General features: G+C 47.0%; 2 protein-coding genes across 5 annotated transcripts; both read right to left on the bottom strand.

The window, feature by feature from the left end:
* Positions 1 to 819: 819 nt before the first annotated feature.
* On the bottom strand, positions 820 to 5157 carry LOC147127213 (zinc transporter ZIP12-like). Of its 3 annotated transcripts, none has more exons than XM_086021453.1 (12): positions 4880 to 5157; positions 3933 to 4226; positions 3666 to 3867; positions 3450 to 3592; positions 3173 to 3347; positions 2913 to 3085; positions 2261 to 2404; positions 2132 to 2197; positions 1859 to 1916; positions 1625 to 1783; positions 1365 to 1552; positions 820 to 987 (listed from the first exon to the last, which is right to left on the bottom strand). In XM_086021453.1, the coding sequence occupies exons 1-12, from the start codon at positions 5141 to 5143 to the stop codon at positions 859 to 861; spliced, it is 1995 nt and encodes a 664-aa protein (XP_085877579.1). In that variant the 5' UTR covers positions 5144 to 5157; the 3' UTR covers positions 820 to 858. The 3 variants fall into 3 exon arrangements, with proteins under 3 accessions (XP_085877579.1, XP_085877580.1, XP_085877582.1); XM_086021454.1 differs by having other exon boundaries at positions 1859 to 1913; XM_086021456.1 differs by lacking the exon at positions 2132 to 2197.
* Positions 5158 to 5990: 833 nt separating this feature from the next.
* On the bottom strand, positions 5991 to 19837 carry mrc1a (mannose receptor, C type 1a). Of its 2 annotated transcripts, none has more exons than XM_086021290.1 (29): positions 18508 to 19837; positions 17862 to 18263; positions 17091 to 17264; positions 15886 to 16041; positions 15694 to 15807; positions 15298 to 15438; positions 14837 to 15016; positions 14603 to 14760; positions 14410 to 14526; positions 13941 to 14056; positions 13731 to 13879; positions 13432 to 13631; positions 12579 to 12694; positions 12400 to 12481; positions 11856 to 12000; positions 11721 to 11759; positions 10973 to 11201; positions 10421 to 10521; positions 10101 to 10240; positions 9801 to 9906; positions 9320 to 9492; positions 9001 to 9109; positions 8034 to 8266; positions 7785 to 7950; positions 7537 to 7689; positions 7330 to 7446; positions 7109 to 7267; positions 6629 to 6661; positions 5991 to 6554 (listed from the first exon to the last, which is right to left on the bottom strand). In XM_086021290.1, the coding sequence occupies exons 1-29, from the start codon at positions 18566 to 18568 to the stop codon at positions 6316 to 6318; spliced, it is 4308 nt and encodes a 1435-aa protein (XP_085877416.1). In that variant the 5' UTR covers positions 18569 to 19837; the 3' UTR covers positions 5991 to 6315. The 2 variants fall into 2 exon arrangements, with proteins under 2 accessions (XP_085877416.1, XP_085877417.1); XM_086021291.1 differs by having other exon boundaries at positions 9001 to 9106.
* Between the last annotated feature and the right edge of the window lie 85 nt (positions 19838 to 19922).

Raw genomic sequence — 19922 nt, 5'->3', positions numbered from 1 at the left:
AATTCTAAAACAAAAATAGAATACAACACGTGACACAAATCGAAATACGGCTCGTATATCTGTTTTAGATTCTTGGAAGTTGTCACCGACAGCATTTCTCCTAGTGACCAGGAGATGGCGACAGCGTAGCGCCTGAAGACGATATAGTGAACTGTATTGTAACATGGAAAAAAAATGTTACATATGAATTTAATAATCCAATTTTTGCAACATTTACACTCGCAAAACCAATTAAGTGTGCAATCTGAGGTTCCACTGAATATACAGTAAATAAACATTCTTTAAATTGATACACGGTATTGCTCCATCCTTGCATCGGATCGAAGATCACTTTATTTAACTCTGATCGGTGATCGGCCCCAAAAATCGTGATCGTGCAAAGCCTAGTTGGAATATTGCAAGAATGAAGTTATTTCAACAAAAACAGGTCACTTTCCTTTAAAAAAAGAAAGTCACATTTCAGATGTAAAGTCACGTCAGTGTAAAGTATTACCACGACCAAGTACTATTTACTGACAGAAAAATGTCATTCATTTTTCAGAGAAAATGTCAGATGTTTTTTTTTTTTTTTTTTAATAAAATGTTGCGTATTAAAAAAAAAAAAAATCACATTAAATTAACAATTGTATACATGCAGCACTGATGACTCATGCGCTGATCAGATATCTAATTAATTAAAGGAGAGAGGAAACATATTCTCTCTCTGTATCCACTTCAGGTGTCAGACTCCTCACGTGTTCCGTTCACCCGCAAACCGTCTGGCACGTGTGCTGGCTGACCGTTACTCACCAGCGGTAAGCCTCACAAAGGAGCCGCCTCCATAAAATAGCCACCTTTATTGTTGTGATTATGATCATACTAGAATTTGAGATCATGTTCAAAGAGTGCGAGCAGCAGGAGACAGGCCCAACCCGACAGGAGGCCAACATTCTGCAGAAGGAACGCAGTGAATGGTCGCCCGCTCCGCAAGCGACTCATCTCGGGAAGCTGGCGGGACCAAAAAAAGGAGGATGAGTGCGCAAGATGGATGAAAATAGTGTACAACTCCATGAGCATCGATTAGCTTATTCTTAGCTTCAGACAGGAAGCATATAGTGTCTTACGGGCTTATCGTTAGCCTTAGGAAGGTAATGTGTTAGCTTAGGAGCTTATTGCTCACTTTAGACAAGTAGTATGTTGTCATTTATTAGCTCACTGCTAACATTAGCCATTGGTAGATCATCAAAGTATCTCATTGTAGGATCTAATAGCGCAGTGTTAGCCCCAGCCAGGAAACATCTACAATATTTGCTTATTCCTAGCTTCAGACTATGTAGAAGCTTATTGCTAGCTTCAATCAGGTAGCGTTTGGCAACTTATCTCACCATCTCCACCAGTGACAGGTAGAGGAAAATCCCCGCAGTCACTGCAAAGATCCACTGTTGTACTTGCGCCTGGGCCGAGACGAAGAGTCCAATGTAGAGGCCCGCGAAGGCCGTCAGGGCGCTGACGAAATTCATGAGCACGGCCGTCTTCACTGGGAGTCCAGAGCTCAACAGCACCGCAAAATCCCCTGAGGGATAAAAAAAAAAAAAATAATTAGGTTTGACAATTCCTGCCTTTGGACGGCGGAGCGAGTCCTCACCCATCTCGTGGGGGATCTCGTGGCACAGGATGGCCACTGTGGTCGCCATGCCGGTCTCGGGCGATGAGGAGAAGGCGGCGCCCACCACCAGGCCGTCAGCAAAGTTGTGGAGGCTGTCGCCGACGATGACCATCACGGCCAGCAGGGGGACGCCACCCTCTGGGGAAAACCACGTGGCGGCGTTAAGGATTTCGCCGCAACCACAGTACTGGACCACATTGGTCTTTAGCTTACTTTTTTGCGAAGGCCTCTGCTCTGGACATGTTTCTGCGTCGTCATCCACTGGACCCTGCTAGAAAACACAAACGCCATCTCTAAGCTTCTAATGTATTCCATAACTAGGCAGTCACTGCTCTCATAATGCCATTTGATGGTCAGTAGCCACTTTGTCATGGCGCCTGTGGTTATTGCGCTGGTAAAAAAAAAAAAAAGAAAAACAACAGTGGGAACATTTTTCCAGCCTCCCTTTTAGAAGCTCATAAAACGACAACCCCGAATGAGCCTTACCAGCTGTATGGTAGAGATGGACTTGCCCCTCTGGGACGGACCCTCGCAGTCAGCCTGAGAGTGGCTCTAAAGGGCAAGAAGAAGGAAAGCCGCGCTTGGGAATTCCAAGCATTTCTGTCGGGAACTTACATGTCCGTGCGGAGGAACCAGGAAGGAGAAGATCCTCCCCATGAGGAAGAAGCCGTAGATGCCGGCCACCACGCCGACAATCTTCCACAGGTAGTCCGTCTTCTCCGTGGGGTGTTCCTCGTCATGCCCATGGAGGCCGAGGATCTACAAAGTCGGAAACAAAAACAACAACAACAAAAAAAAACAAAACTGAAGACTCATTTTCATTGGCAATTTCGCTTTACTGTATGAAAGCATTAAAGCAGCACTGGGCGAGAATTCGACCTTAATAAATAAAAAATTCACAACTCTTTTAATGGATTTTTTTTTTATTACTGGCGTCATGGCAGAAGCCCCAAAACCAACAAAAAAAACCCCAAAAGTATTGTTTAAAGAAAATGAGATTCATGACCTCATCACTATTCATCTTTCGCACAGCCACTGGAAATAGAAATGTCATTCGGTCCAACTTGCAGGCCAGCGAGAGCTCGGGATTTCACGATGGGAAATGTGGTTGACTTTTGTCAAAACGCTACCCGCTTTTGTCCACACGGCGGCGCCATAATCAACAAAAACTCCTATATGACACAGTGTCGCTTTAAGGTAGCAGATGCTCATTATTGAACGGACTTTGCTCCGCCCGCCGTTGATTGAATGCCCACGAGGGGCTCACCTGCGGGATGAGGTGAAGGAGGGCATCGCCGGAGAGGGTCCCCACGGCCAAGCCCACAAAAAGCTGCAAGATGAGCGCGTAGGTCTCCTGGCAGGAGTTGAAGAAGATCAGGCAGATGCCTAGCATGGATCCCAGCGTGATGAGCAGCACCGCCACCGTGCTGTAGCCATATTCTGCAAGTATAAAAAAATACAGTCATATCTTTTCACCGTTACTGTAAAAATATAAGTAGGGAGGGAAACGGGAGGTCAAAGTCTCACTCTCAAAAGCAGTGGGCTGATGGGACCCACTTGCGTCCTGCTCTGCAGAATCGCACGCATTGCCTAGCAACTGCTGGACGATGGCCGGGCACATTTGTCCAAAGCGCTCCTTGGAAATGGGCAGTAGTGGATCCAGAGCAAAAATATGCACCAGCTGATTGGCTGAAAAGCACACCTGTTTGCATTCATGGAACGAGGCCACCTGATGAGCTCTCTTTGTCGTCTCGGCTCATCTCCGGGTTTTCGTCGGGAGCGTTTTTTTTTTTTTTTTTTTTACCTGCGCCCAGTTTCCCGCTCCGTGGTCGCAACTCCCCGCCGAGCGCCCCGGCTCGGTCTGCGAGCTTCGCCGCTCCCTGCCGTGAGCGCGCGGCTTCTTTCCTTCCCCGCCAACGCCGAGCTGGTGAAGCAGCACCTCCAGATCTCGAAGGAGGGGGAAAAAAAAACAAATCATTGAGGGAAGTCTAGATATTAAGGGGGGGGGGGGACGTCTCACCTAAAATTTGGAGTTCACTGGTTCGATTGAGGGAGCGAAAGATGTAGTTGGTAAAGAAATCCGGCGGGGGGAGGTTCCTCTGAGCAAAACAGGGACCCCGCAGGAGGCGACTGATGATGGCGGCAGACACTTTGGCCACGGACGGCAAAGTGACACCTTCTTTGGCGTTAGTGTCCTCAAGCAGATGGGCGACGTCAACACACTGGGCGCCAAGGAGCAAGAATATCACGCTTTCGGAACGCTCCGATGCCGATCTCAGTTGCTCACCTGAAGGTCGGGGGTGGCAGAACTTGAGGGGTCGCCGCGCTGGTTGATGATCCGGAGAATGCTTTGGAGTTCGCCCAACGAGAGGACGGCGCTGTCCTCCGCCGCGTGGAGGCGGGCGAGGGCTCGCGGGTAGAAGTCGTAGCCGCGGACGGGCGAAGGGGATGGCCGGCACACTTCGCGCAGGTTGACGACGTAGTAGAGCAGGAGGGCGGCGAGGCGCCGGAAGTCATCCCCGCTCAGGTACGGCTTCCCGTCGTCCCCCAGCACGGAGAGCGCCGCGTCCGCTGGCAGGCACTGGAGGAAGAAGAAGAAAGAGGGTGGAATTGCTTTGCTCATTTCGACAGGAAGTCATTTCAAGGGACAAAGTCCACTTCTGAGTGTACAATTTTGAAGGGACAATCCAGGACTTGCTCCAACCTTGTCCCAAAATTCTCCCGAGGGCTTCAACGGGGGTCAATGTTGACCTTTTAGAATACAATCGAGCGCTTGTTCCTACCTTTCAAGGTACAAGGTAGTCCATGTTCCTGTCTAGTCCCCAGAAACAGGTGCGGTAGGAATCCATTTTGCCCTTGAAGCTACAAGATAAACCGATGTGCCTTTCACGGTTCATTATTGGACTTTATGGTTTCAATTGTACCCGCTGATTTTTGGGAACGGTCATCGAAGGAGTGTTGGCGAAGCACAAAATTTCAAGAGCCCGCTTTTCAAAAAAAAAACAAAAACAAAGCAATTGCGCAATCTCATCGAGGACTCCTCTCGAAGCTCCGCGCCATTGCCGAGCCACCTCGCACTGACGCGAAGTAGCCCCCGTTGCGCTCCCGGGGCTTGGCCGCGTGGAAGGCGGGGAAGAAAGCCATCAAGACATCAAGGTCGAGAACTTAAGCCTCGCATTCACATTCCAGTCTTGGACAAACACAAAAGTTATTTTTTGGGGGAGATGGGCCTACCTTGTCACAGAGTTCTAAAGAGGCGCCGGTCCTCTCAGGGCAGTTCACAGCCACGAGAACGGCAGAGACCAGCATGCCGACGTGGTTCTTCTGGAGGTGCGGCTCTTCATCCTGACTGAACGGTAGATCCAAGACTCGGAGGACATCCCGAAGATCGGACTCTGCTTGGACTCTTCCCAGCAGCAGCAGCAGCAGAAAACCAGGAACTGCAAATCCCCGGGAGCACATGTTGCTGTCGAGGTCTTGCCGAGATGAGGTGACCATCCAAACGCGGAGGACGGCGGGGGTGGGGGGGTGGGGGGTGGGGGGCATCGGCATTGGCGGTCACCCTCCGCTTGAACTAACCCTTACAGTGCAGCCAAAGCCGGGCCTCTCGGTCCACAACAAAAGGATTAGCGCAGCCAGTCAGAGAGCACGGGGGCAGGGAGAAGGCGGGGGGGGGGGCATAATTAGTATTTAGGAAAAAAAAAAAAAAAAAAAAGATGTTTGGCATTCAAGGCTGGGGGAAAACAGTTCAATTAACGAGGTCACCGGGAATGCAGAACATCGAGTACATCCCTCCTAAAAAGCACAACAGACCATTTTGTTCACGATCTCGGAGTCACTGCTTTTTTTTGTTGTTTTTGTTGTTGTTGTTGTTGTTTTTTTTTTTTCCTTTCACAAAAAACACTTTTGCACATCCTCCCACTCCGGGTCAAACCGACCCAGCACAGTCAAGGAATGTTTGCGAAGCTCCTGAACAGGCGAACTCCACCCGTCCGTAGGTGATAAAAGGCAACTCGTCGGCTGTTGGGGCAGAATTCCGGCTTCGGGAATAAGGCTCATTAATGGAAGTAAGCTCTTGAGGATTAGTTGCCATGGAGAGAATTTGGTTACTGGAGGTGACTGAACGACAGAGAAATATTTTGCTGTTTTTTTGATATCCTGGAAGTGGGGCACAAACATATCAATAGTGGGGCCAATTCAAGCATTTTCACCCCTTTTGGGTCAAAGACAGCAAAGGCCCGATCAGATCCGGATCCGGATCCGGATCCAGATCCTGTAGCGGGGACTGTGTTGCATTTGAGTTCTCGTTCGCGGTTTTACAAGGGAGAAAATGACCATTTGCATCTTCAATCTAAAAGTTCTTTTATTGAATCTATTTACAATGTCAGCCCGTTGGAGGGGAAACAAAAGACAAAGAAAAATCGGGCCAATTAGTTTGACAAAAAAATCTTGAGATGATCTTGACTCTTGAAGCGTTGTTGTAAGAACGATTAAGAGAAACGTTTGATTCTTCAAAAGTCAAAAATCCTATGTACAGGTTTTTGGTTTTTTTTTTTTTAAATCACATTTTTTCGGAGCGTCATCTAGCGCAGTTCCAGTACTCGCATCGATTATTAAGGTAGAAAAATCGAGTTTGTCATTAGCACAGATTAGCGCCCGGTGGCGTCCACCTACGCTTGTTCATTCTGCTCAATGTTGCCGACCAGGCTCTTGGTGTCCACCAGAGCTCGGATGGGATTGTTGAAGTACAACTTGTTGACGAAGGTGGGCTCCCCCGAAGGCGAGGGGGGGCCGGGCATCTTTTTCCGGAAGAGCAGGAAAGCGACCAGTCCCGCCAGGGCCAGGACCACCAGCGCCACGGCCACGCTGATGCCGGCGGAGCCGCTGGACGCGCCTTCCGTGATATGAGCTAGTTCGAGGAAGGTACAAACGTGAATATTGAATCGAGTCGGAAATTAGCCGCTGGATGCTTGCAATACTCACCCACGGCCGGAGGCTTTTCTGTCGGCGTGACAACTGGAAAAATTGGCTTGCCGTTAGTAGCTGCCGCTCTTTTTTCAAAATAATATCGTAAAAAGGCCTGTGATATAAAAAGCGGCACGATAAACTGGCACTTGGTACTAAGTACTCGGAGGAAGTATGAAATTCTGAAGAGGTCAGAGCAAATACGTACACGGACGACAAAGACCTCCCCTAACAACCCGGGCTAAACTTTGCTCCTCCCTCCTAGAACAGTCGAGCAGTATTCTTTCAACATACTTCCTTGACACCGATTACTACGTTGATAGTGGTCAGGGTTTTAGTACTGGTGCAAAAATACACGCACACAAAAAATATGTGAAATTGTGAATAGAAAGGGGCCTCGCACAGAGCCCTGGGGCACTCCTGTATTGGCAGAGGATTGCTGGGTGGTGAAATATTCAAGGTGAGAGTGAAGTCACCGCCGACGGGAAGCGACTCTACCTTTGGTTGTTTTGCAGATGTACGAGCGGTATCTGCTGCAGCTGGTGGTCTTCCATTTGCCGCTATCGGAGTGGACGTCCACGCACGACTCGGAGGCCGGCATGCCCACCTTCCAGTTGGTGTAGTCCATCGCGCTATTGTCGATCCACAACCACTGACCTTTGACAGAGAAGCTCTCAGACTTTGCTCACGCGCAACAGGCGGACCGGCGCAGCCCTTACTGTCGTGGGTCTTGTACAAGCCGATCCAGAAGCTCCTGGCGCTGTCCTGCAGGAGTTCCAGGTTTTGTTGGACGAAAAGACTCTCCTGGGGATCCTCGATGCTTGCCAGAGACGCCCCTGACCAAGGGAGCACGCGTTTGAAATACCACGGCCCTCTGAAGTGGTGGTAAAAAAAAAAAAAAAAAAAAAAAATCAATGCAGGCATACCCATTTTCAGACATTCCACGGAGGCGTGGGCCCAATTGTCCACCAGCGAGCTGAGGAAGGCGTAACAATGACCCCGGAAGGGGATCCAGTTGACCTTCTTCGTGCTTTCTGGGCAGCTTCCGGCCAGCTGGGGAGGCTCTGTGGGTGCTAATTCTACAAAAAAAAAAAAAAAAAAGAAGCAAGCGATTGCAGAGTCGTTAAGATGGCGGCGAAGAGCGAGTAAAGTCGCCCCCCCCTCCACCAAGGACCTGGTGAGCTCTTGCAAAGCGAGTAGTGGGTGTTGCTGCACGCGTCCGTCTTCCAGGTTTTGTCCACGTCCATGTACACGCAGCCGTAGTTGCTCTTGGGCTCGTCCTTGCCCCATTCGGTGTACGACAGGTACCAGTTGTCCACCCATTTGAAGCGACCTCCCGTCTGTTCGAGGGGGAAACGGCAACGACAAGCTCGCTTTTGCGTCGAGCGTTTTCGTAGGGAAGAGGATAAGTCCGCTCCTTTACCAAATTGCTGTTGAGGCCGATCCACACGGGCTGGTTGAACTTGGAGATCTGCAGCGTGACGTAGGCTTGCGCCACGGGGTCCAGCACGCTGGCCAGCTCGGCGTCGTCCGCCTGGCACTGCCGGCGCGCCGCGTCCCACTGCAGCTTCTGCGTCAGCAGCTTGTACGAGTCGTTGCCCAGCTTGTAGTAGGCCTTGGGGGACACCGTGGTGGCCGCGGGCTCGATCTGCGGGTCTTTGGAGACGGGTGGCGTTAGTTGTCGATTGTAACGGTAATAGTTGACAACGCCCGTTCCGAACATGAAAAATAAGTGGGGAAAACAATGATGATTCATTTTTAAAGGATATTACATGAAGAAAAATAAAAAGTCTTTTTTTTTTGTTTGTTTTTTTTTTAAATTTTTTATAATGTATCTTTCTTGGTAAATGTTTTTATTTGTGAAATTTAGGCCATTAAAAATAAATTCATTTTGGCAGAATGTTTTTTTTTTTTAAACCTAAAAAAAATCTAATAAATTAAATGAAATTTAAATGATTACAAAAATGATTGTGACCTGTTGAACATTTACATTAAATCACCCCCTCCAAAAAAAATCTCTATATTTTTTATTTTAAACAGAATTTTTTTTCTAGATTTTGAAAAATGGCCACTAAATGTAAAAAAAAATTAATAATAATGATAATCATATTAAATCAAACCAATCAAATCCATCAGAAGAAAAAAGTTAAATACCAAATTGAGCCAATTTTTTTCACATTACATTTTTACATCACAATCAAACGTTAACAATGAAGATAAACAATTTAGATATTTTCGTAATCATTTTTTAAAATAAAAAAAAGTTAGAAAGAATTAGAAAAGAAGGTCAGCAGAAGAAGCTTGATACCAAAGGGAACAAAAACATTTTGTTTTTGAAAAAAAAAAAAAAAAAAAAAAAAAGTTGCTAATTTATTGGCGGCACTACTGACCGAGGTTCCTTTTACAGATGAAGCCGCGCTTTTCGCCACAATCGTCCACCTTCCACAGTCCCATTTGTTTAGGAACACTGCCCACAATCATCACACAGTCGAAAACCTGCTGAGAAAGAAAAAGTGCAATGGGAAATTCCATTAACATGCTAAGTGTTAGCATTGCTAGTTGCGGTATCGCAAACCTCAACGCATATTTGAACACAGACGGTGGAACAACACATGTAGACGGCTAATACAACCATAATCACAGGCATATATTCTTAATCCTCTTTGAAAAAATGAGGGAGAACAAACACAAAAAAAAAAAATGGAAGACCTCGTCCATGAAGGAGTAGCGTCCGTCCGGCGTGGACGTAGGATGCCCTTTGGCCCAGTTGGTGTACGACACGCCGCGGCCGTCCGTCCACACGAAATGCATCTCCCAGTTGACGTCGTTCATGCCGAGCCACAGGTCCTCCCCGTACCTCAGCATCTGCGTGGTCAGGAACGCTAGTCGAACAACATTTGGGGTTTCAGACGCAATTTCCGGGGGTATACGGTGCAATTCTGGGGATGGTCTTATTTGAACCCGCACAACTTTTTTCGGGGATTTACAGTTGTCTCCTTTTAACCCGTGCAACCTGTGTGATTTCGACGTGTATATCGAAATCACTTGATGCCAACGTATGTACGACTTATCGATCCAATGCTGCCGTGAGAATGAAATGATCTGGATGAATGAGAATATTCGCCCACACATTTTGTGAGTTGGTGCGCGGTTTTATTACTGAAAGCGATAATCCGAGGACCTGGCGTACCTTGCTCCCTCTCGCTGACGACCGACACCAAATTGCCGCCCTGGTTTTTGCAGTACTCCCTGGCATCCAGCCACTTTTTTTTGTCGGCGCCCACAAACTTGAAGCACTGTGCAAACCAGATAAGAAGTCAAGATGACCACAGAAATAAATCACCCGTGGGAGATTTTCACATGAGAGGGAGGACTTCAAAGAGGTGCGAGTAATTTTTTTTTTTTTTTGAAATTGCTTTTTTACCGTTCTTGATCAAATGACTCTACCAAGAACCCCCCCCCCCCCCCACCCCCCTCTCCTCGCACTTACCTTGCCTTGGAAGGCCAGCCACTCGGGCGCGCAGCCTCCCTTGGGCTCGGCGGTGGGCATCGCGGTGGTGTTGACGAACACGCTGCTCCTTTTGCACATGGACGGCAGCTCCAAGCCGCAGTTGATGTCATTCCAGAAGCCTTCAGTAGACACGCGCACCCAGTGAACGCAATATCGACACTTCAAGTTGGAATGCTTGGAGGAGGATATTTGTTTGTAAAAGAAAGATATCTAGCATTTCTGTGGCATGAGACTTACAATACATTCTCCGTTCCTGCCCCTGCGTTGATTTTTGCTCAAATGAAGCCAAATGAGCTTACCCATGCTCTTGTATATGGTCGCGCAGTTTTCGTCGTTGTTGGCAAAGTTGGGCTCGTTTTGCTCCCACGCCGTGTACGTCACCGGGGTTCCGTCCAACCAGCTAGAAGGACAAAGAGAAAATATCCTAAATGATGCGTTTTTGGGGTACTTTTCCTCTAAAAAAATAAACAAATAAATAAATAAACAAAACATGGTTTGCTAAACTGAAAGACTTTTCTAAACAGTAAGATTTACTTTTCTCTCAAAAATATGAAACTGAAATATGCAAAAAAAAAAAATAATAATTATCAAAATTTTTCCCTTTATCATTTTGTCCTGGGAACGGACCACTTATACTTTCAAAAATATACACACTAATTCTCATAATATCCAAACATCTTTTCTCCAAATTTGTACGACTTCTCTAAAAAAAAAAAAAAAATAGCTCTGCCTTGTCAAATGACATTTTCCCCTTTTTTCTCCCCCCAAACAAACACAAATCTTCCTTGCAAGATTAGCACCTGTCTCGATTTCCTCCCCACAATTTTCACGAGAAATGCATTTCGAATTACCTAAAGGAGTGGTCGAGATTGACGGTGAGGCCGATGTAGTACTGACTCTGTGAGCCCTTCACGATTTGCTTCCACAGGAACCTTCTCTCGCTCTCGCCCGTGATGACGGCCAGCTCGGCGAAGTTCTTTTTGCAGAAGGCCCGCGCGGCCTCCATGGGCAGCTCATCCATGTTGATGAAGTACTGCGAGTCGTTGTAGAGCACCCAGCCGTCCTCGGTGGTGTTGAACGCTGCTCAACGGGGACAATCGGCAGAGCGCTTTTTTAAAAAAAAAAAAATTTCCAAACGGCTTAGGAAAGCTGTGAAAACTGCAGTCGTTTGTTGACATTCGAAACTCTCCTTATAGTTTACACGGCGCGTAATAACGTGGATAACCGTTGACGGATTTTAACGGACTCACAAGGAAAATGTGCATCATATTTGCGACAGGCGTGTTATAACTTATCTTAGGCCCGATAGGAACAGAAATATGAGAATCCAGAAAAGATGAGGACTTTTTTTTTGGAAATATTTCATTTTTGAAGAAAATATGCAACTTTATCCTTGTAACATGACAACTTTTTTTTTTTTTCCTCATACTATACACATGAGAAAATATGTAACTATTTTTTTCCGATAACGTTATGCCTTCATTTTTGAGAAAATCCTTCATACCAGCAAGATTAAAACTTTATGAAACGCTATTCTTGCAAAACGATATATATATATATATTTTTTTTTTTTCTCCCAACGATACGTTTTGGTCTTACTTGGCATGTTGACGACGGGCTCGGGTTTGGGAGTCACTCCTGCAAAAAAATAGCAACACATCAAAAAGGACAAAATGAAGCTATTTATGGAAATGAGGGATGGTGCTACAAGAATTGTACGCGCGAGCGCGTTACCTTTGCGTATCTGGCAGATCCAGTCGTTATAGAACTCGCAGTGTCGGTCATTCCAGTGTCGCCCGTAGTAGGTTTGAACTTCCGTACAGTGCTCGGCGTCGTTGTAGTTGTTGGGCTCACCGAAGCCCCAGTTCTCGAAACCGTACTACAGCACAGGGTTTCATTAGTAGTAGTAGTAGTAGTAGGAATCATTTCAACAGAAAAAGTATTAGGGCCACACTGAAAAGAAACGACGAGATTCAAGTCATCATTTTATGAGAATGAAGTGATATATTCAAGGAAAAAAGGCCACTTTTTTTTTTTTTTTTGCTCAAAAATATGACTTTCTCTCAGAAAAATAGTTCTTTGTCAAAATCATATGATACATTTTTCCCTGAAAATGTGTTACTTTATTTGCTTAAGATTCCAACTTTTTCTTGAAAAGGTATACTTTTTTTCTCAAAATGACGACATTTTGAAAAATTGAAAATCTGAAAAAAAAATTTTTTTTTTTTTAAATCGCGTCCTTATATTTGTATGATAAGGATTAAAAGGGGGTACCCACGGGCGATCCATCACTCCAGACGAAACCTTCATTTGCACCGAGTAGGCTGAGTCCGATCCAGGCCGCGTCTGACGAATGAAACCTTAACAACAGCACAGATCGTGAACACACGCACTCAGTTGACTGCGTGCGTGCGTGCGTGCGTGCGTGCGTGCGCGCGCGCGCGCGCGTGTGCGTACTGCGCATTGCTGAGGTCCTGAGCTCCGTGTATGCTCATCAGGTCGCCGTCAATGGCCCTGCAGAAGTCCTTTGCTTCGTGCCAAGTCTTCTTCAGGTCCTTGGACTGTTTGTACAACTGCAAAACAGGATTAGAATCATTTTGGACTTGTTCATTATAGTTAGTCTTCATTTCATTTTGACTTCCTTTTGTTTAGATGGATTCAAATCGTTTTGAAAGCAGGTTTGGTAGTCTTAATTTGAATTTTGGGGGGGGGGGGGGGGTTCCTTTGTATTTGTTTTAGTATTAGTTTTATTTTTTTTAAATATAGAGAGTGTTGTGGAGTGCAAGATTTCAAACTAAGTATTGTGTAATAAAGTAACAGAAGCAACAATTCTCAAAAGTTTGACCTTCCTTCTTCTGTTAGCAATTCTGAAAAAAAACAATTTAGATTTAAAATGAACCCTGCAAGCTCGCGTATGATATTAATTGACAAAGACATAAAAAAAATTTTAAAAAGGATTTTTTTTTCCCCCCATAATTCTAGCTAGTTTGATAAATGTAAGGATGTAGTCTCGGTTAGTTTTTGTTCTTTTTAAAACAATTATTTTGTTTTTTTTTCCCTAATTTGTTAACGGAATTTTTTGTTCAATTTGAGTTTTAGCTATTTCGTTAGCTTTCAGTCACTAAAATAACCTTGCAGCAAACATAAAAATAAGGCAGGGACTTTTACAAAATGTTTTTTTCCCCCCTCAAAGAGATGACTTTTTTTCCTCAAAAATCCCAAATAAATATACCACCGGTAAGTGACTTTATTCCTATAAAATCGCAACTTTTGACTTTTTTTTGCCAGTTGACGCCGGACACGCTGTCACCTTGAAGCAGACGTTCCGGTCGGCCACGGGCGTCCAGCCGGAGGCGCAGCTGAGGGCGGGCGTGGTGGGCGGCACGGTGGTGGGCCGGACGCCCTGCGCACTTTTCTTGCAGATGTACTTCTCCTTGCTGCCGCAGCCGACCACGTCCCACAGGCCGGCTGACGTCCCCGTCGCCAGGGCAACGCAGCCGGCTTTGCGGTCTGCCGTTCAGAACGACGCCATCGCGTCAAAAGTTAAGTCGAAAAAACAACCGGAAAATGTTTTTTTCTTTTTTTTTTCTTTTTTTTTTTTGTGTGTACCTGGCATGCCCACGTTGAAATGCGTGAAGGAGACTTTCCTCTGGCTGGTCCAGGTAAAGGTGTGCGTGTCCTCTTGTTTGGCAAGTCCCGTCCAGAAGTACTTCTCGGGCCTCAGGCCCACCACGCTGGTCAGGAAGGCGTTCTCGTACCTTGGTGAGCGAGAAGTGGCGTCAGCGCAGCGCTACGTGAGCGCGTGGTGCAAAGTCACACCTGTGGGCCACATCGACGAGGTTCCCTCCGTCCTGCGAGCACGCCCGCGCGGCCTCGTCAAACGTTTTCTTCTCAGCTCCGACGGCGTAACAATACGAGCCGTACCTGAGCGAACCCTAGAAGGCAACAACAACGACAACAACAATAATATCGTGACTGCTATTATTACTGTTGTTCTTGTGCCGTTATGTCAACCCGTATTTCTAAATAGTTGGTGTACCCATCCGTACTCACAGAATCCAGTATAATCGAATAGTGAACTACGCTTAACAACATTTATTAATATAGTAATCAGTAGTGGATATGGATATGGAAGTCTTTTTGCATGCACTTAAATGCCACTCCTTTTTTTTTTTTGTTTTCTTCTTCTTATTTTATTCCTATTTATTATTTTCTTCTATGTTGGAAATAAAGCGGGACATTTTTTTTTTTTTTTTTTTTAAATGTTGCGAATTTGGCAGTTCCTCACCGGCTCGCATCCCGGGTTGCTTTCCTGGTGGGTTCCTTCGGCCGCTTTGGAGGAGGCTTTCTTCTTGCAAATGTATCCGTATGCCTTCTCGCACATGTGGTCGGCCCACCTGCCGGCCTAAAAAGACGAGCGCAACGTTTGAATTTGGAAGCAAGCGCGTTCGGGGGATCTGAAAGCCGCTCTTTCTGCCCGCCTCTCCCCGGATGAGTACGCAGTCCTCCTGGTGGTTGGTGCCGTGCGTGGGCTCGTCCATCATCCACCGAGTGAAGGTCACCTGCGAGCCGTCGGACCACTCGAACAACATGGGGCTACTCTGGTCGTTCAGGCCGATCCACAGGACGTCCGTCGCCACTGAAATGTGACATTTTTTTGGGGGGAACGGTTTCGGACTGGCCAAAGCCGCCAACGCTTTGCCCGCGCGCCTTACCGTATCCCGACTGGGCGATGATGAAGCCGTGCTCCTCGACGTTGTGAACGCTGGCCAGGTCAGCGTCGTCCCTGCGGCAAGCGGTCAAAGCCTCCTTCCACATTTTCTTGCTCCTCTCGATGAAGTAGCAGTTGCCGCCGTAAGGCACCCAGTGGTTGGGGCAGAAGCTGGGCCGGTTGACTGGTTGAGATTCGCACACGCATTTGCCTTATTCGGCTAAAACTCCCCCCAAAAAAAAACGTCAGCACATGGGCGTGGATCTCTTTTGCGTGGATCTCTTAGTCATGATGGGCATGTGGACCAAATTTCGTGTCGTTCAGTCAAAGTGTTTTCGGGGGTTGAATTTTCCAAATAGTCCCGCAGGGTTCTTAGCCGAGGCCTTTGAACTTTAATAGTTGTTTTGGACCAAAATGGCTGACTTTCTGCACGTTTTCCAGATTGGCACGGTGAAATGAACTTACCGGGCGGTGGAGGAAGACCGGTGGAGTTCCCTTTGCGGCAAATGTACCCCAGCTTCTTGGTGCAGGCGCTGGTCTCCCATTTGGAGGCCTTGCCTGCATTTAAGGTGGCGCAGCTCATTCCAGGATCAGATGAGGGATGACCTGTTGGCAAAACGGAGGACGACTTACAGATTTGACCAATCGGATACGACAAATGTTCATGTTGATATGACGCAACCGTTGACTTTCAAATGTAACCAATTTGACATGTTTGTACCTATTCGAAATTTGACCGAAGGCATATTGCGTAATGTGACGGATGGGTTCAACTGTCAACTGGGTGGATTTGACTCGCAACGTGAAATTGTCCTGCGGTTGCGGAAGGGGCGAACGACACAATGAGCGGTCTTGACTGACCCGGAGCCCAGTTCAAATATCGGAAAGGGTTCCCGTTGCTCCACTGCCAGCCGCCCTCGTAGTCCAAACTGTTGAGTCCGATCCACAGCGCGCTCCCCAACGTGCTGGTCAGTCCTGCCGGAGAGTCAACAAGACCTGTCGGCGTGCGTCCGTCCCACACGGGAGGGAGTTTGTTGTGGCTTTTGGCGCTACCTGAAATGTAGGACTGCTCGTGGAGCTTGACGATGCTGAGGAGATCTGCGCCCTGCTGCTGGCAGCTCTTGCGGGCCTGGTGCCAATTCAGGGCGGCCTGGGCATTCAGCTGGTACTGGACCCCCGTCACCGGGTCGGTGTCCCAGCCCGACGTAGCTGCAGTGCAAATGGACCGTTGTTGTACTTTAGTTTTATGAACGCATTTTCACGAAAGCTTGAATGGGAAAATGTGGGAAACACAATGAGGGGGGGGGGGGGGGGGAATAAATCATCATCATGAACTCAACTACCCAGCTTTGATTAGCAGCTGTCCCTACAGTTTTGACTTCAACATGGGTCAATCTGACCCGCAAAATGGGTCATTTTGGCCCGTGATGTAATCACATTTGAAAGCGTAAGCCTTCTGTTAGCTTACGGGTTACGTTGTGGTTCTAATTGACTTGTTTAAAGTTGAAAATGGGTCGGTTTGACCCGCAACAAGAGCGTTAAACCTGAACATAGGTTCATTTGACTCGCAACCTCGCAAGAGGGTTAAACTTACAAAGGGGTCATTTCGAATCGCAAATGAACAGGAGTGTCAAACTTGAATGTGGGTCAATTTGACCCACAATGTAAAAATGTAAACATTGCCTGTAGAGTTGATAAAAGCTTCATGATATTACAAATTCTCATTATTCATTTCTCCTGGTGCAAACACTTTGCTCTGACCTTTGTCATTTCCGTTTCAGGCTCAAATTATTTTTTTTCAAAATACCTCCTCCACCTGTTGTTTTTTTTTTTTTTTTTTTCTTCCCCGGTAACAGCAATGACATTGATGGCTGGCCAATAGAGGGCACTCGGGCGCCGCCCCACCACTCACCATCCAGCTTGACTCTGAACAGGGGATTATTTCATTTGTTTTTTTTGTTTTTTTTCTTCTGTAGACCGGGTCAATGTGACCCGCAACATAACAGCCTAAAATGCACACGTGTTGATTTGCCTTCATTTTGCAGACGTTGCGGAGGGGATGAGAGGACTGTGGGAAGAGGAAAACAAAGACTGCTGACAAGTCAGGACGGGGACGCGTGTTGTTCTGTCAAGGGGGGGTCATAAACCTCAATTGTTAGCACTGACCTCTTTCAAGGCAGAAAACGACACAAAAGCACTCAAACTGCGGGACTTTGTGTTGTGTCACACTGCGCGATTAGCCAATGTTTTGCGCCTACCTCTGGTGGGGCAGAAGCCCCACTTCCTCTCGCTGTTGTAGTTGGGCTTGGTGGAGCACCACAGCTTCCCGTCAGTGCGGCCCACCTTGGTGCACTCCGAGTACCACTGCTCATTGAATTTGAACGGGAACAGACAAGGGGCGCCGAAGGAGTTGCCCTCAATGGTGAAAATCTCTGCGGGGGCAACAGTGATTCACGTTAGGCTACGATACGGCACTGATATTAGACAGTCTTTGCGGGGGATAAAGAAAATATGACTGCGAGTGCTGCTCGGTTCTGTTCCAATTCCGACGCAGAAGCGCGATGCTTTGTCTTTCGGAATAAAAGCATAAAACGGGGGGTGATACGTTAACTGCGCGCATACACCGGTTTCGGGTACGTGCACGCACATTTTTTGGCGGCAGGTGCTCAAGTCAAAAAAAAAAAAAAAAAAGGATTGGCATTATCTTTGGCATTATTGAGAAAAAAAAAAAAAAAAAACAGTAGTATACAATTAATTAATTTTGTTCTGTTAACACAATCAATAAAGCAACTATTAAAGGCGGTGAAGGGATGCTGTAGTGGATATGAAAAGTCTACACACCCCGGGTCAAACAGCAGGCTTTTGCGTTCTACACAATCGCACAATCATCCCTCCATTCGTCCGTGCGGTGACACGGAAATGGAAATTTTGTTCTAGTTTTTTTTTTAGGTTTCGGACCGCTCACAATTGCCTATTTTAAGCTCGTCTATCCGTGTCCTGCGATGGACTCCAGCACAGCCACCGCCTACCTTGATAGCCCTTGGCGCACAGGTCCAAATGCGTCCCGTAGATCTTCCACCGGCTCCACACACCCGATCCCTTGTAGATCATCACGTTCTTCTCGTTGCGGTTCCCCCAGTTGAAGTGCAGGTCTCGGTCCCGCAGTCCGAACAGGGTCTCGTTTTTGCACTGCCAGCGCTGCAGCTCGCTGGCCTCGTCGCACTCGAACAGCAGGACCTTGACCCAGTCCTTGATCTCCACGGCGCCCAGGCACAGGTTGAGGGACAGGCTGAGCAGGCGGTCGGCCGAGGCCCAGCGGAACTGCTGGTCCTTGGCGCGGGGCTCGCACCTGGACAGCGTGACGGACGAGGCGTGGACCGCCTTCACGCACTTGTTGTGATCCTGGTTGAAGATCAGGAAGGAGCTGCTGTCTAAAGCGCAAGAACACAAACGCACAGATTTTTGTTGCCTCGGAAGCTCGGCGCAGCGCAGAGCAAGGCTGCCGGAGCAGTCACGGGATCAAACATCCTAGCGCGGGAAATGAAATCGCCAAGACAAATCAATTTGAGCGCATTCGAGCATTTGTACTTAGCTACTTGCCACCCACAGTTAAAGTTCCAGAAACAAGCCGACAGTTTTGCACGCGAGAACCTGAAGGGCCCCGACAACACGTACCGACATTGGCTGCCGCGGAACCCAGGAGGCAGAGCAGAAGCGCGGCGAGGCGAGGACACATGGCGGCGGTTGTCTGCAGGGCGTCCAGCGGCCGAGTGGCGAGCTGAGCCGCCGCCGCCGCGACTCGTCTTCCTCGGACATCCTGTCACATGGCGCTCGGAGAGGGAGGCTGAGCGGGCGGCAGGAAGCCAGCGGGGAAGCACCAGTAGACGTGAGAAAACTGACACTCGGATATTATTAAGGGCCGCATTCGATGGGGGAACTCCTGTTACGGCAGGTTGCTGCGCGGTAATGATAGTCATGGGTCAATTTGACCCGCAACGTGCTTAATGGTCCGGGAGAGTCGGCAAACAAAATAAATCTTAAATCTCGTTATCAACCTCACTTGCAAATATGCTCCTTTGTTCCTGTGGTCCATAAAACAGTGGATGGGTCAATGTGACCCGCAGCATTCTAACCCCCAAAAATCATTTGTCATCACTTTTTTTCCCCCCTATTGGAGGAAAATCCTGCTGGAAAAATAACACATTTAAGGGTCAATGATAAAACGTTTAACCTGCCCCAAAAAAAAAAAAAAAACACTGTCAGTTCATATTTAGTTGAGGAGAAGGAAAACGACAACAAGCTTGGAAATACCCAGAGATGAAATCCACAAAAATAACATTCTACGGGTCAATTTGACCCAGCACAAGTGAAATGATCTAAAAGAAAGGGAAGCTTTTTTTTTTTATTACTAACCCAATTTGCATATGGAAAATTAACCATTGCAGGGTGCATTGAATATGTTGTTAACTGGAAAGTGGGTCAATTTGAACCGCAACACAATCAAGTCAAAAATTCATCAACGCGATGCTGATTTTTTGTTTACCATAAAAACATCCTGTTATAATATTTAGTATTTGCCCTATTGGGAATTAGAAAAAAAAAAACACAAAACACGTTTTATAGTTCAATATGACCCCAAAAAGTGTTGAATGACCCAGAAAATGAAACAAATCTAATATCTCATTATTTACTCAATTTGCAAATACAGTATGATGGTAAACCTTCCTGTTAGCTTTGTTTCTTTGGTCTAACAAAAAAACGACCACGGGTCAAAGTGACCCAAAGTGTTACACCTGGTATGGTTAAGCATGCAGTAATACGAGGGCAACTATTGGAATCACTCATGTAATTTTCTCCAATTTGTGAAAATTGGAAAATCCCAGAAATAAAATCAACATATTTGAATGGGTCATTTTGGTTATAGGCCCAATGTGCTTAGCACGCTCAAGGACAAGAGATTGCTTCCGAAGAGTGGCAAGGAATGTGAGTCAAATGCTGACGCGGCATACTGTGAAGAATGTAGAGACCCCCCCTCACACAAAAAAAGCCCCCCACTACCCCCTAAGGAGATCTGTGCCGTTTCCAAAGAT

Source organism: Filicampus tigris, chromosome 21, assembly GCF_054856515.1.
Source record: "Filicampus tigris isolate MCC_2025a chromosome 21, RoL_Ftig_1.0, whole genome shotgun sequence".
Classification (NCBI taxonomy): domain Eukaryota; kingdom Metazoa; phylum Chordata; class Actinopteri; order Syngnathiformes; family Syngnathidae; genus Filicampus; species Filicampus tigris.
The sequence above is the reverse complement of the archived record's forward strand: the minus strand, read 5'-3'. Positions and strand labels throughout refer to the sequence as shown.